This window comes from Phragmites australis, chromosome 3, assembly GCF_958298935.1.
Source record: "Phragmites australis chromosome 3, lpPhrAust1.1, whole genome shotgun sequence".
NCBI classification, from domain to species: Eukaryota; Viridiplantae; Streptophyta; class Magnoliopsida; order Poales; family Poaceae; genus Phragmites; species Phragmites australis.
The window spans coordinates 11,915,083-11,927,170 of NC_084923.1; the positions used below are offsets into that span (position 1 = coordinate 11,915,083).

At 46.0% G+C, this 12,088-nt stretch overlaps 2 protein-coding genes across 5 annotated transcripts; one reads left to right on the top strand and one right to left on the bottom strand.

Annotated features, from left to right (window-relative positions):
* The first annotated feature begins 3,876 nt into the window (after positions 1–3,876).
* On the top strand, positions 3,877–6,820 carry LOC133912166 (uncharacterized). 4 transcript variants are annotated; one of them, XM_062354774.1, is made up of 3 exons: positions 3,877–4,822; positions 5,170–5,786; positions 6,261–6,816. In XM_062354774.1, the coding sequence occupies exons 1-3, from the start codon at positions 4,603–4,605 to the stop codon at positions 6,465–6,467; spliced, it is 1,044 nt and encodes a 347-aa protein (XP_062210758.1). In that variant the 5' UTR covers positions 3,877–4,602; the 3' UTR covers positions 6,468–6,816. The 4 variants fall into 4 exon arrangements, with proteins under 4 accessions (XP_062210758.1, XP_062210757.1, XP_062210756.1 ...); XM_062354773.1 differs by having other exon boundaries at positions 3,877–4,491; positions 4,640–6,820; XM_062354772.1 differs by having other exon boundaries at positions 3,877–4,453; positions 4,640–6,820.
* A 2,299-nt stretch (positions 6,821–9,119) lies between these two features.
* Positions 9,120–11,842, bottom strand: LOC133912167 (laccase-10). The gene is made up of 6 exons (XM_062354775.1): positions 11,656–11,842; positions 11,403–11,554; positions 10,867–11,111; positions 10,636–10,764; positions 9,556–10,512; positions 9,120–9,461 (listed from the first exon to the last, which is right to left on the bottom strand). The coding sequence occupies exons 1-6, from the start codon at positions 11,752–11,754 to the stop codon at positions 9,331–9,333; spliced, it is 1,713 nt and encodes a 570-aa protein (XP_062210759.1). The 5' UTR covers positions 11,755–11,842; the 3' UTR covers positions 9,120–9,330.
* Positions 11,843–12,088: the final 246 nt, after the last annotated feature.

Genomic DNA, 12,088 nt, shown 5'->3' on the forward strand with positions numbered 1-12,088 from the left:
GGGCATTATGGTACAAGTGTATTTACATAATTACAACTCTGCCCCGGGCAGTTAAGTCGGCCCCGACATCCAGTCGTGATCTTCGGTAGACCCCATGACTCCGCTTGAGGCTTCTCAGCTATCAGCCGGAGGTTCACCACGGGCTTCGCTCCTCTCTTTCGGCGTCGCGAGTCGATCCTCGGTCTCGGTCCGAAGACGCCTTGCTACCTTCACCCACTCCGGTCAGCAAAACTGCCGGCGTAGTCTTCGGCTTCCAACCGAAGGCCATTGTCGCCTTCACCGATGCGGGTAGTTGGGACCGTGGGTGCGCCTCCGATCTTCAACCAAAGGATCGTCCGGGTCTTCTCCCTTATGGATGAAGTATTTGAGCCAGCCTCCAGGTTGCGACCGAAGGTACTTTGTGATCTTCGCGTGCACTCCCTGAAACTTCCCTGTAATCACCCGAATGCGTAGCCACCGGTAGACTTCGAGTTACCCTATGAAAGGGGAGGGCGAGAGATCATCCCCAACAGTAGCCTCCTACGGGTAATGTTCATCTTCGTTGGGCCGAACCTGTAGACTTCAAGATGTGTCTCAATGCCGTCCCCGACACCATGTCCACGTGGTCGTGGGTTCGATCCCCACGGACGGTACCAACTGTTGGAACCGTAGTCCCGAACAAGGAGAACCTTCGCTTATGGGGAAAGCCAAAGGCTTCTAGATGTGACACGTGCTTAGGATAAATAGTCTCAACTGATTCCAACCGTCTCAGATACAGTATAGCCCTATTTATAGCCTGTACTCAACCACTCCACGAGGGGTTTACAGTTGTTACCCCCTTACCTGCTACATCCTCGAAATATTCTGGGGCATTATGGTACAATCAAGTGTATTTACATAATTACAACTCTGCCCCAGGCAGTTAAGTGGGCCCCGACATCCAGTCGCGGTCTTTGGTAGACCCCATGACTCCGCCGGAGGCTTCTCAGCTATCAGCCGGAGGTTGACCACGGGCTTCGCTCCTCTCTTTCGGCACCGTCCGTGGGATCGAACCAGGAGAACCTTCGCTTATAGGAAAAGCCGAAGGTTTCTAGGTGTGACACGTGCTTAGGATAAATAGTCTCAACTGATTCCAACCGTCTCGGATACAGTATGGCCCTATTTATAGCTCGTACTCAACCACTCCACACGGAGTTTACAGTTTTTACCCCCTTACCTGCTATATCCTCAAAATATTCGGGGGCATTATGGTACAATCAAGTGTATTTATATAATTACAACTCTGCCCCGGGAAGTTAAGTGGGCCCCGACATCCAGTCACGATCTTCGGTAGACCCCATGACTCCGCCGGAGGCTTCTCAGCTATCAGCCGAAGGTTCACCACGGGCTGTGGTCCTCTCTTTCGGCGCCACGAGTCGATCCTCGGTTCCAGTCCGAAGACACCCTACTACCTTCGCCCACTCCGGTCAGCAAAACTGCCGGCGTAGTCTTCGGCTTCCGACCGAAGGCCATTGTCGCCTTCATCGACGCGAGTAGCTGGGACCGCGGATGCGCCTCCGGTCTTCAACCAAAGGATCGTCCGGATCTTCGCCTGTATAGATGAAGGATTTGAGCTAGCCTCTAGGTTGTGACCGAAAGTACTTCATGATATTCGCCTGCACTCCGTGAAACATCTCTATAATCACAGGAAATACGTAGCCACGGGTAAATTTTGAGTTACCCTACAAAGGAGGAGGACAAGTGGACTGGCCTATTCTGACAGAGCATGCACATAACAGACGCCTGGGAAAAAACAAAATAATGTACAGTTGAATTATGTACTCCCTCCATTTTTGTTTAATAGGCAATTTTGATTAGAAAGTTGTTTGGTAATACTTGGCAATGCAAAATATCCAATGCGAGGTTTCCAAATTTACCCCTACACCTCACCTGTCTGGGTAACGTGGCACGTTCTCAGCCAAAAATTTGGACCTAGTGAGCTTCTTCTCATCAACGCTCGCACCTTCTTCCTCGTCTAAGAAAAACAGAGTCCTCAACAACACCTTGGTGAGCCACGGTGCCGATGACCGATGCTTCGCCGTGCACCAGCAGCATGTGGTCGGAACCTGCTCGCCGCCGCGCTGCCCGCAAGTCATGCGCGGGCGTGGGCACGCCCAGCCTCCCGAGCATCACCTCGTCACCTAAGCCGAGCTGTTGCGTCCATATGGCATCAGGGGCAATATTTTGCTTGTCAGTGCAGCTGATGTGTTCTGCAAAATGCCTGAGCTGGTGTATTATTCTCAATGTAGCAGGTAATCACAGTAAGGCTAGGCATTTACATGACCCAAAATTCGGTTTGACAATGTCGGTGAGTACTCTTGGAATACTTGTGGAACAGCAGCTACAAGCTCTGCCAATGTTGTAACAGCCTTCTTATATTGTATGGTCTGAATACCAGCAAAGAAATCCAAATCAAAGATATTGAAGTCTGACGAATTTGGTGGTTGACAAATCAGCTGTATATCGAATCCCTCTAGTTGTGCTGCTTCACAAAATATCATTTTCCCAATATCTTCTCATGGCCACTTTGCTCGGATTGCAGGACCTTGATTGGGATGCTCCACCTCCATTTCTTGCTTTGGAACTAGGTTCAGATCAAAGTCTCGCAGAACTTGTTGTGGGGGATCCAGGTTCAAATAGGGGCGGACGTCCCTTGATTCGAGGGCATTCAGTTGAATGCCTAAATTTTTTTGGTAAATAATTAAGTATATGTATGTGTATTTGGCATATGTATAGATATGCAATCAATTTGCTACGTAGGCCCAGTATCACATGCTTAAACTTGCTCAGTTTTATTCTATAGACTTCTCAAGCAAATATTTAATGTCTCTTAGTTATCAACTCAGACTATTTATTAAAGATAAGCGTACAGATAAAAGGTTTAGAAAAGTGAAAAATCTTGGGAGCTTCCGGTCATGCTTGTTAAAAGAGATAAGAGTATCATGTATCCTATTGTTTACAACCTTCTTAAGTTGGTGTTAGAAGTTTCTCAAGTTGGTGTTAGTTTTCCCGTGGCAACTGCTAGTGTTGAGAGGATACTTTCAACAATGGATTATGCAAAAAAAAAAAGCTAAAAATAGAATAGTAGACTAATGGTTGAATGACTGTTTAGTTACATTCATTGAGCGTCAATTTTTCAGATAAGACATAGACAAGATCCTGATATTGCACATACAATCTATAAAGGAGTGCATAGTTAAATCATATTAGTTATTATGTAATTTGTATAATTATTTGAGTTTGTCTCTAATATGAATAATTTATATTATATTATAGAGTTTAATATTGTGAATATTTTCTTTTTTATTGAATATTTATGTTACCGTCGAAGTTTGAATCTCTAACCCAAAAATCCTAGATTCGCCATTGGATTCAAATCGAAGTCCCTTAAAATCGGTCGATTACGGTCTTGACACGAGAAATCGAATAAGAGGTGTTATTCCTTGCTTGCCCTGTGTTATTTTTTTCACGATATTTGTTCAAGTCAAAGAGAACTATAGATGAGAAGAGAAGCTCAGGAGGAGTTGGCTTATCTGAAACTCACGCACAGAGACGATGAGAACTTTAGAAGCTGGGAAAGTGAAGAAAGAGCGCCAAGCTTTCTCTGCTTTGAAATTTGAATAGCCCGCCATACCGTTCACCGAACACCAAAGCTCAGGGGAAATTTGGTCACAAAGTCAAAATCAAATGGTTGCCTAGTTGTGTATGCTAGGGCCAAATTGTCAAATACTCCCTCCATTTTCAATTAATTGACACCCATAACCTTAGCGTAAAGAACTAGGCAATCATTTGTTTATAATTTTGTGACCAAATTGCCCCTAGCTAGGCCCTCCACGGCGTGACACTACAGATGACAAAAATTGGGCCCCATAGTGGAAAAATTGGCATCGGACTCCCAGACTGCAGTGTGTGGCTTTGGTTCCTCTTCCTCAACCAACGTTTCCTTCGAGCGATAAAAATCCCCTTCTTCTCGTCGTCCTGAGCCCCAGCAAAATCCCCAAATCTCATCAATCTCTCGGTCTCCAAAAAAAATCGAGTTCCCTTCTCTCAGATCTGGGCTCCCTACCACTTCTCTCTAGCTGATCTGGTGTAATAGGAAGGAGCGCGCGTGCGAGGTTCCGCGCGTGCGGGCAGTAGGGAGGAGGAGCTGGAGGAGCCGCGCTGGGGAGGACGCGGCTAAGGCGGCGAGGCCCGCGAGGAGGCACGCCGGGAGGTTGGCGGGGTCCGCGGCAAGCACGCGCGCGAAGGAGTGCGGCGATGGGAGGGACGGGGGCAGGTGCAGCGGGACGAGGAGCGTGCAGCCTGCGTCGGTGAGCAGCGTCGCCACCGCGTCGACGACAGCGAAGGGGGTGGAGGGGAGGGGAGGGATGCAGGAACACTGCCTGCCTGCCTCTCACTTTCTCCCTTTTTTAATCGGCTGGCATCGACACAAGAAGTGAGCACACGTGTGCAAGCGAGCACCACACAATCGAAGTGAGCAAATTGGCGGGCTGTTCAAATTTCAGAACTGGCGGCCAATTCTTGCGTGCTCATTTTATCTGTTTTCCTAGCTTTTCCTCTCCTCCTCATATTCCCTTCTCAGCCATGGCTTTCTTTGACTTGAACAAATGCCTTGATGAAGATCACAATGGGCAAGGAAGGAGCAAGGTTCTACAAGACTTTGATTTGAACAGATACCTTGAAGAACAAATACCCCACCAAGACTATACCTATCAACTGGTTCTGAGAGATTTCGATTTGAACCTCGTACCCCAGCAGGAAATAGAGGTGGAGTGTCCCTACCAAGGTTCAGCAGCTTCCAATGGTAAGCTCTATTTTTCTAGCTTGTCCTCTAAATACATTGCTCTTCCCCGGGTGGAGTTTTGACAGCCTACCAGCCTGCCTCATGCATACGGCGAAGTAGAGGCATATCGACACAGAAAATTGCATCCCCTACGAGCTTGTCAACTAACGGGCCTATGCAATCTAGGATCATGACTTGGTCTTGCAAAGTCTTATTCTCAGTTATTAATGTAATTGTGCTTATGTACATCGTGGTTCTGTTGTGGAACGTTGCAAGGCACAATCAGTTTTATTTTAGTTTCAGTCCCCTGCAGCACATGTTCCTATTGCACTCTGTCATTTTCTTATCCTATTTGATCTTTTCTTCAGGTCATATTATTAAATATTCTTGCAAGAAGGAACTCACTAATGATCAGCGAAAGGAAGTGTATAAAGCTCTTGCTTTGAGAAGTACAAAAGGAAAGGTATCACGGGAAATTGTCAGGGACATTGCAGCATCATTCTTAGTTAGTCCTCGAACAGTTTGGCGCATTTGGCGGCGTGCAAGTCAATGTTTCAAGCAGGGTGAGAATATAGATGTCACTAAAAAGAGGTATAACTGTGGTCATAAAGATCTCCTGGTTGATCTAAGCAAGATGCAAGATATCCCTGTTTCCAAGAGGACAACATTGGATGATCTGTCAAGACACTTGCATGTTAGCAAAACCAAAATTTGGAAGCTTAAACAGCAAGGTCAGATAAAGAGACACTCAAACACAATAAAGCCGTTGTTAAAGGATGAGAACAAGAAAGAAAGACTCAGGTGGTGTATTTCCATGCTTGATCCAAGTAGCATAAATTGTGACCCAATTTTCAAGGACTTCTCTGATATTGTGTATATAGATGAAAAATGGTTTTATCTTACAAGGAAGACTGAGAGATATTATCTTCTTCCAAATGAAGAGGAGCCTATTCGGACATGTAAAAGTAAGAATTTCATCCTAAAGGTAATGTTCCTCTGTGCTGTTGCTTGTCCAAGGATGGCTAGTGAAGGAAATTGCACATTTGATGGGAAAATTGGGTGTTTTCCTATGGTTACATATGAAGTTGCTAGAAGGTCAAGTAAAAATCAGGTGGCGGGAACATTAGAGATGAAACCTATTATGTCAATTACGAAAGAAGTGATGCAGTCCTTTATTATTGAGAAAGTTCTCCCTGCAATTCGAGCAAAGTGGCCATCCGAGGACATTGAGAAACCAATATATATCCAACAAGATAATGCTCGCCCTCATGTTGATCCTGGTGATCCTTTATTTTGTGAAGCAGCACAACAATATGGACTCAATATTCAACTAGTTTGTCAACCGCCAAATTCGCCGGACTTTAATATCCTTGATTTGGGCTTCTTCTCTGCTATTCAGTCCATCCAATATAAAAAGGCTGCTAGAACAGTACCTGAGCTTGTTGCTGCTGTTGAACAGGCATTCCAAGAGTATTCGCCAATATTATCAAATCGGATGTTCTCGACATTGCAGCTTGTCATGATAGAGGCGATGAAAGTAGGAGGCGGCAATAACTATAAGATCCCCCATATCAACAAAGCTTCATTAGAAAGAGAATACAACCTTCCAACCCAGATGAAGTGTGATCTCAATTTGGTTCAGGAGGTATGTAGGAAAATTGATTAATTAAATGGAGCTGCTGGTTCATGTGAAGTTCAGATGTCCATATTTTGCTTAAGGATGTCCCTTGTCAACTTACTTTGCTGGAATATCCATATGCAAGTCTCTTTTGATCGATGTAGATATGTATAGAGAAGTCCTTTGTCACCATAAATATGTGTAGTCTTTTGGTCTATGTAAATATGTATTGTACAGTCCTCTATATAGAGAAAATATCTTGGTCAATGTAGTTCTCTGTATAGTAAATTGGTCTGATCTATTGCATTTGGAAAGCTGACATCTATGTGAGAGTATCAGAACGTATAAAGACCACTATACTTATATTACAACATTCCAAAAAAATTGCATCATAAAAACTAAACGCAGAGATAGGAGTATCCGTTGGTCATCAATTCCATGCAATTTTGGCACTTAAGCCTTGATTACATGCAACTTGACAAGAGCATACTTGTACAGACATTTTGCCAAACACATCGGCTACACATATGAGCATGAATGAAGAAATATACATAAGCGTCACAGTCCTTATTAGCAGCCTTGGCTCTGTCCTTTGGCACGACAGGGATGCGACGATGGGAGGTTGACATCCATCTTTGGCATCTGTTGCGAGTGAGAAAAATTCAAGAAATATAGTATGACATGTGAGTAACAAAATAGACTTGGGTCCCTAAAAATATCTGGTGGAGGATAGAGGGGCAAAATTGGAAACTTTGCATTGAAAAGCGTGTGGTGACAAGTATTTGCAAACGAATATTTTGGTCAATGATGTCAGTTAATTGAGAACGGAGGGAGTAATAAAAAACGGAGGGAGTACATGTGAAATACTACGAAAACACATAAAATTGTACACAATACCAAAACACGGTGGTAAGATACCAGAGTGGTCGCGCGCAACCTGGGTTCGACCCCATATGTTCGACCCCATATGCAGGCAAAGAATCAGAACACCCATATAAAAAAACAGAGATCCCTACACGAGGGCATTCCTAAGAGTAGAAACCAAGTTCTTCATTTATGCGTGGCCCCGCAAAAGTAACACTTGCATAAAATTCCTAAACATGACAACAAGGGTGCTATTCCAAAAATCACACTCCAAAGTCCAGATAGTACAGTGCTCACTAATCAGTGCATGATTGGACGGTAAAAGCCCATTCATAGCCATATGATTTTTTTCTTTTCTGATTGGAGTAGCCATATGAGTTATATATATATATATATATATATATATATATATATATATATATATATATATATATATATATATATTACATATCGAGTATTTCATGTGATAAATAGTATGTATATAAAGTATGTGAGTATATAAGATCATTCAATTGTTATGTATAGTTTTTAGTAGTTTGCACATATTTTTTTGTGTATTATATTTTATGTACAAATATAAAGGTATTATCAAAATTTAATAAAATTGATGGACTTCTTTTCTATTTTTTCATGTAGTTCACATTGGAGTATCTTAGAATGAGTATATAAGTATACTTATAGTGACAAAGGAGTATATACAGTTTATTTATATGGTATATCATAGTAGTAAGTATGTATTCCTAGGAGTACAGACTAATTGTCCTATATATATATATATATATATATATATATATATATATATATATATATATGTGTGTGTGTGTGTGTGTGTGTATGTATGTATATGTATATGCAAAATTGCATGACCGTTTGGAAAAATTGCAGGAATAAGTACCATCTTCTATTCATCAGAGCATATTAAATGCATTTCACAAAGGTTTTACCTATTCGCTCCCTAAACAGGCAAGATCTTCGTCAACGCGCCATCCAGCGAGCCCACTAAAAAGTGTCGCCCATTGTTCGGGTGAGACATCAGCACAGTCATTTGGACGTCGTGCCCATTCAACGGGTCATTTCAAATTCTCGTTCAATCAACGGGTGACAGGTGAGACATAAGCACAGTCATTTGGACATCGTGCCCATTCAACGGGTCATTTTAAATTCTCGTTCGATTAATAGGTGACATGTTACGGTCACAATTTTTTATTTGCCTAACCGTTGGGCCCATAAGGTCTCGCTAGTTTCATCGTGCGAGACCTTCATCTCACCTAATGAATGGACGACAGTAGCCTATTCTTGCAGTTTTTTCAAACGGTTGTGTAATTTTGTGTGTGTATATATATCTATATCTATTAGAGCACTACACAGTCTCGAAGGTAAAAAAAAGAGGACAAGTGTCCTGCTATGATCTGATTGAGACGGATGGGTGAGGCAGAGATGTGAATAGATTTTTATCTTAAAATATGATTTTTCTATTGAACCGTAACTCTATTTTTGAATCTATTTGAACAACCGTATTTTTTAAATTAATGTAACAAAATAAGATCCAATAGATATATATTTTTTATTTTTTGGAACTAACATTTTGAATGTACTAATTTAATATTTTGTGTGAAAATGTTAAACTGGCTTTCGTAAAATATGTAACCGATTTTCGTTGAACCGAGGCTATTAATGTTGAAAGGAGGTGGGCTTACCTCCCCCGCTCCGTGAGCTGAATTGGGCCTATTTTGGTGTGCTGTGCGCCACGCTACTCTTGAGCTCCCAGTTTGTCATATGTCTCCAACTATTTTTATTGAGTATGAGTTGCAATAAAAGCTTTCAAACTACTCCACGTGAAGAAAGCGAAGTAAAACAACGATATCCTCTTACAATAACACATCCTTGTTGAACCTTTGGAAGAATGGAAAAAAAATATTAAAAAAATGCAAGCCTCTTTAACCTTTGTGTACGCTACGTACGACAATGATATCAACTGACAAGTGTATGCAAATCAGACGAGAGAAACGAATCACAATCTTGGTCAATGTCAACGGCTGATCGATCTTCAACACTTGGGAAGATCGGACGGCGGAGGCATCAACTTCTGGTCAGGCAACGGACCATCGTTGACCACCCACGCCATCTTCAACCCCCAGCTCGTGTGCACCTCCAGGTGGCAATGCATGAACCAAACACCTGCCACGTCACATGTTAAGAACGAAGAGTTCAGTGACCCATTTAGTCATTAAACGATTGCGCTGACAGCACTAATTGTTCGCTGGCTACTCACCGGGATTATCCGCGAAGAACCTGATAGCGACCCAGCCGCCGGCCGGCACGCCGACGGTGTTCCTCTGCACCGGGTCGGCCAGGTTGAACTTGGCTGGGTCCTTTGACGGATCGTAGTTTCCGACGCCTTGCCCCACCACGAAGAAGTCGAAGCCGTGCAGGTGCAGAGGGTGGCTCTCGGCGCCCTGGATGCTCGTGTCCTGCATCACCACCTCCACGCTCGTGTTATACGTCAGCACCACCACCTTGGTCCCGTTCGATACGTTTGTGTTGTTGGGCGGCGTGCCCGTGTAGTTGAACGGCTCCAGCGGCACGACGGGGAAGTCGGTCGTGTACACGCCGGGGATGTTGTTGTAATGCGCCTGCAGGAGCGCCGTGGTGGGCATGTCGAAGGACACGTTGTTCATGGACGCAGAGAACTTGGTGCCGTTGGGGCCCTGGCACGTCTGGTTCGCGGGGCACGGGGTCGTGCCGAGCCCCACGGTGAAGAAGAAGGATCGGTCCACGCGCCGGGGCACGTTGGCCGGGTAGTCCGGGCTGGCAAGGCTCCGGAGCTTGGCGCTGTAGTTGGCTGCGAAGGCCGTGTCGTTGAGCGCAGGCAGCGATGGCCGGAAGAGCGGGAGGCTCTTGATGTGTCCCGGCGGCGCGTACTCGAGGACGGCCGCGACGGTGGTGTTGTCGAAGGTGCCCGGGGCGGCTGTGGCGTAGGGGCGCGCCAGCATGAGGTGCGTGGCCGCGGGGCAGCCCTCGTCCGGCTTGGCGCGGAGGAGGACGTTGGTTGTCTGGCCTGGTGTGATCAGCACTATGTCCGTGTCGAACGGCTTGACGTAGGCGGCGTCGACGTCGACGACGGTGAGCGTGTGGTTGGCGATGGAGAAGAAGAGCTCGTCGTTGAGCGCAGCGTTGATGAGCCGGAGCAGGTACCACTTGCCGGGCTGCACCTTCAGCTTGAACGTGTCTGGGAAACCGAAGCATGGATCGTCAATCGTACACGGGCTCCCGAAGAAGCTTAAACCTCGAAGTGACACAAAATGGCCATTTTGTTAATAGGCCTTAGTGAGCCTAAATTTGTCGTCTTTACCTTCGCTTGAGCAGTTGTACAACGGGCCTGGAAGCCCGTTGATGGTGAAGGCATCTGAGACATTTGGGCCTGCCCCAGTCTGAAGCGCCTGCGCGACGATTGCCTCGGGATCCGCGTTAAACCACTCTCCTGCAGCATGACGTACGGCACAGTATTAGCTTCTGGCTGTCCGTCTATTGTATCAGCCACTGCACATGGATACATATACGCAGAGCAATAGCTAGCGCGCACCGAAGATGATGGGTACTTCCTTGTAGGGCTTGGGGAATGGATAGGGCACGCCGCGCTTGGGGAGGATGACGATGGGTCCGTAGAGCGTGGCGCGCATCCAGGAGACGTGCGCGTGCCAGAACAGGGTGCCCCTCTGCCCCGTGATGGTGAAGTTGTACACGTAGCTCTGCCCCGTCCGGATCGGGCACTGCGTCACGTACGCCGGCCCGTCCGACCACCCCGTCCGCAGCTGCCGAACGCCGTGCCTGCACCCCAGACAAAGAAAATTGAAGCACCATCCACCATGCATGAGTTACCTGGACGGCGCGTAAAATTAAGAGCACGCCCTAGAAGAGCTCGAACAGATCGGTTAGTATTTGCTAAGAACAGCGAGCTAATCGCCTCCAGGGAAAGTGACGATTGGTGGAGCTGTAATTAAGCACCAACGGTTTCTTTATTGGAATGTAGTCATAGCAGCTGTTGGGAATCGGCAAGTCCCAGGTGGGGGTGATTGCTACTCATGAATCAAGAAGGAACAAGAAGGGGTGCAAATTTACCAGTGGATAGTCACGTTGTCCTTGACATTGTTAACCACCTTGACGACGACACGGTCCCCCTCCCTGGTGACTATCTTGGGGCCGGGGAACTTGCCGTTCACCGTCGGGATGGCGCGGGTGTTGCACAGCCGCGTCACGTTCGTCAGCGTCACCTGCCAAACCCACACATGAAGAAGGAGCGGATCAGCGCATTGATAAAATAACCGGCGCCATGCATGCTTGGAACGCATGCGTGATCATGCATAGCACGCACATTGAAGGTGTAGTATCTCGTCGCGCCGCGTGACAAATGCGGCAGCACCAGCAACGTGCCAAAGAACAGGAGGAACAACGGAGCACAGCGTGCCCCCATATCTCCCTCGTCAAGTTTGCAATCGCAACGGGAGGCGGCGACAGCTATTCCTAGCTCGCACGGCCAGTGCCTACACAATGTGGGAGGAAGGGTTAAATAGCGAGGACAGTAGTCACAGTACTGATGGTGGTTGCAACCTTCAGATTTATTAGGTGATGACATGATTTTTTCCTTTTTCCTAGGAGAAGAAAAATGGAGAAAAATTAGGTGACGATGATGATCAGGGGGAAAGTTGAGGACACGAGAGGCGAAAAGGTCGAAGCCAGCGCCAGCGCTTTTGCTGGTCATGTACTAAGAGTTGGGTCGGGCTGGCTTTTAGAGTGCAGGCAAAGGA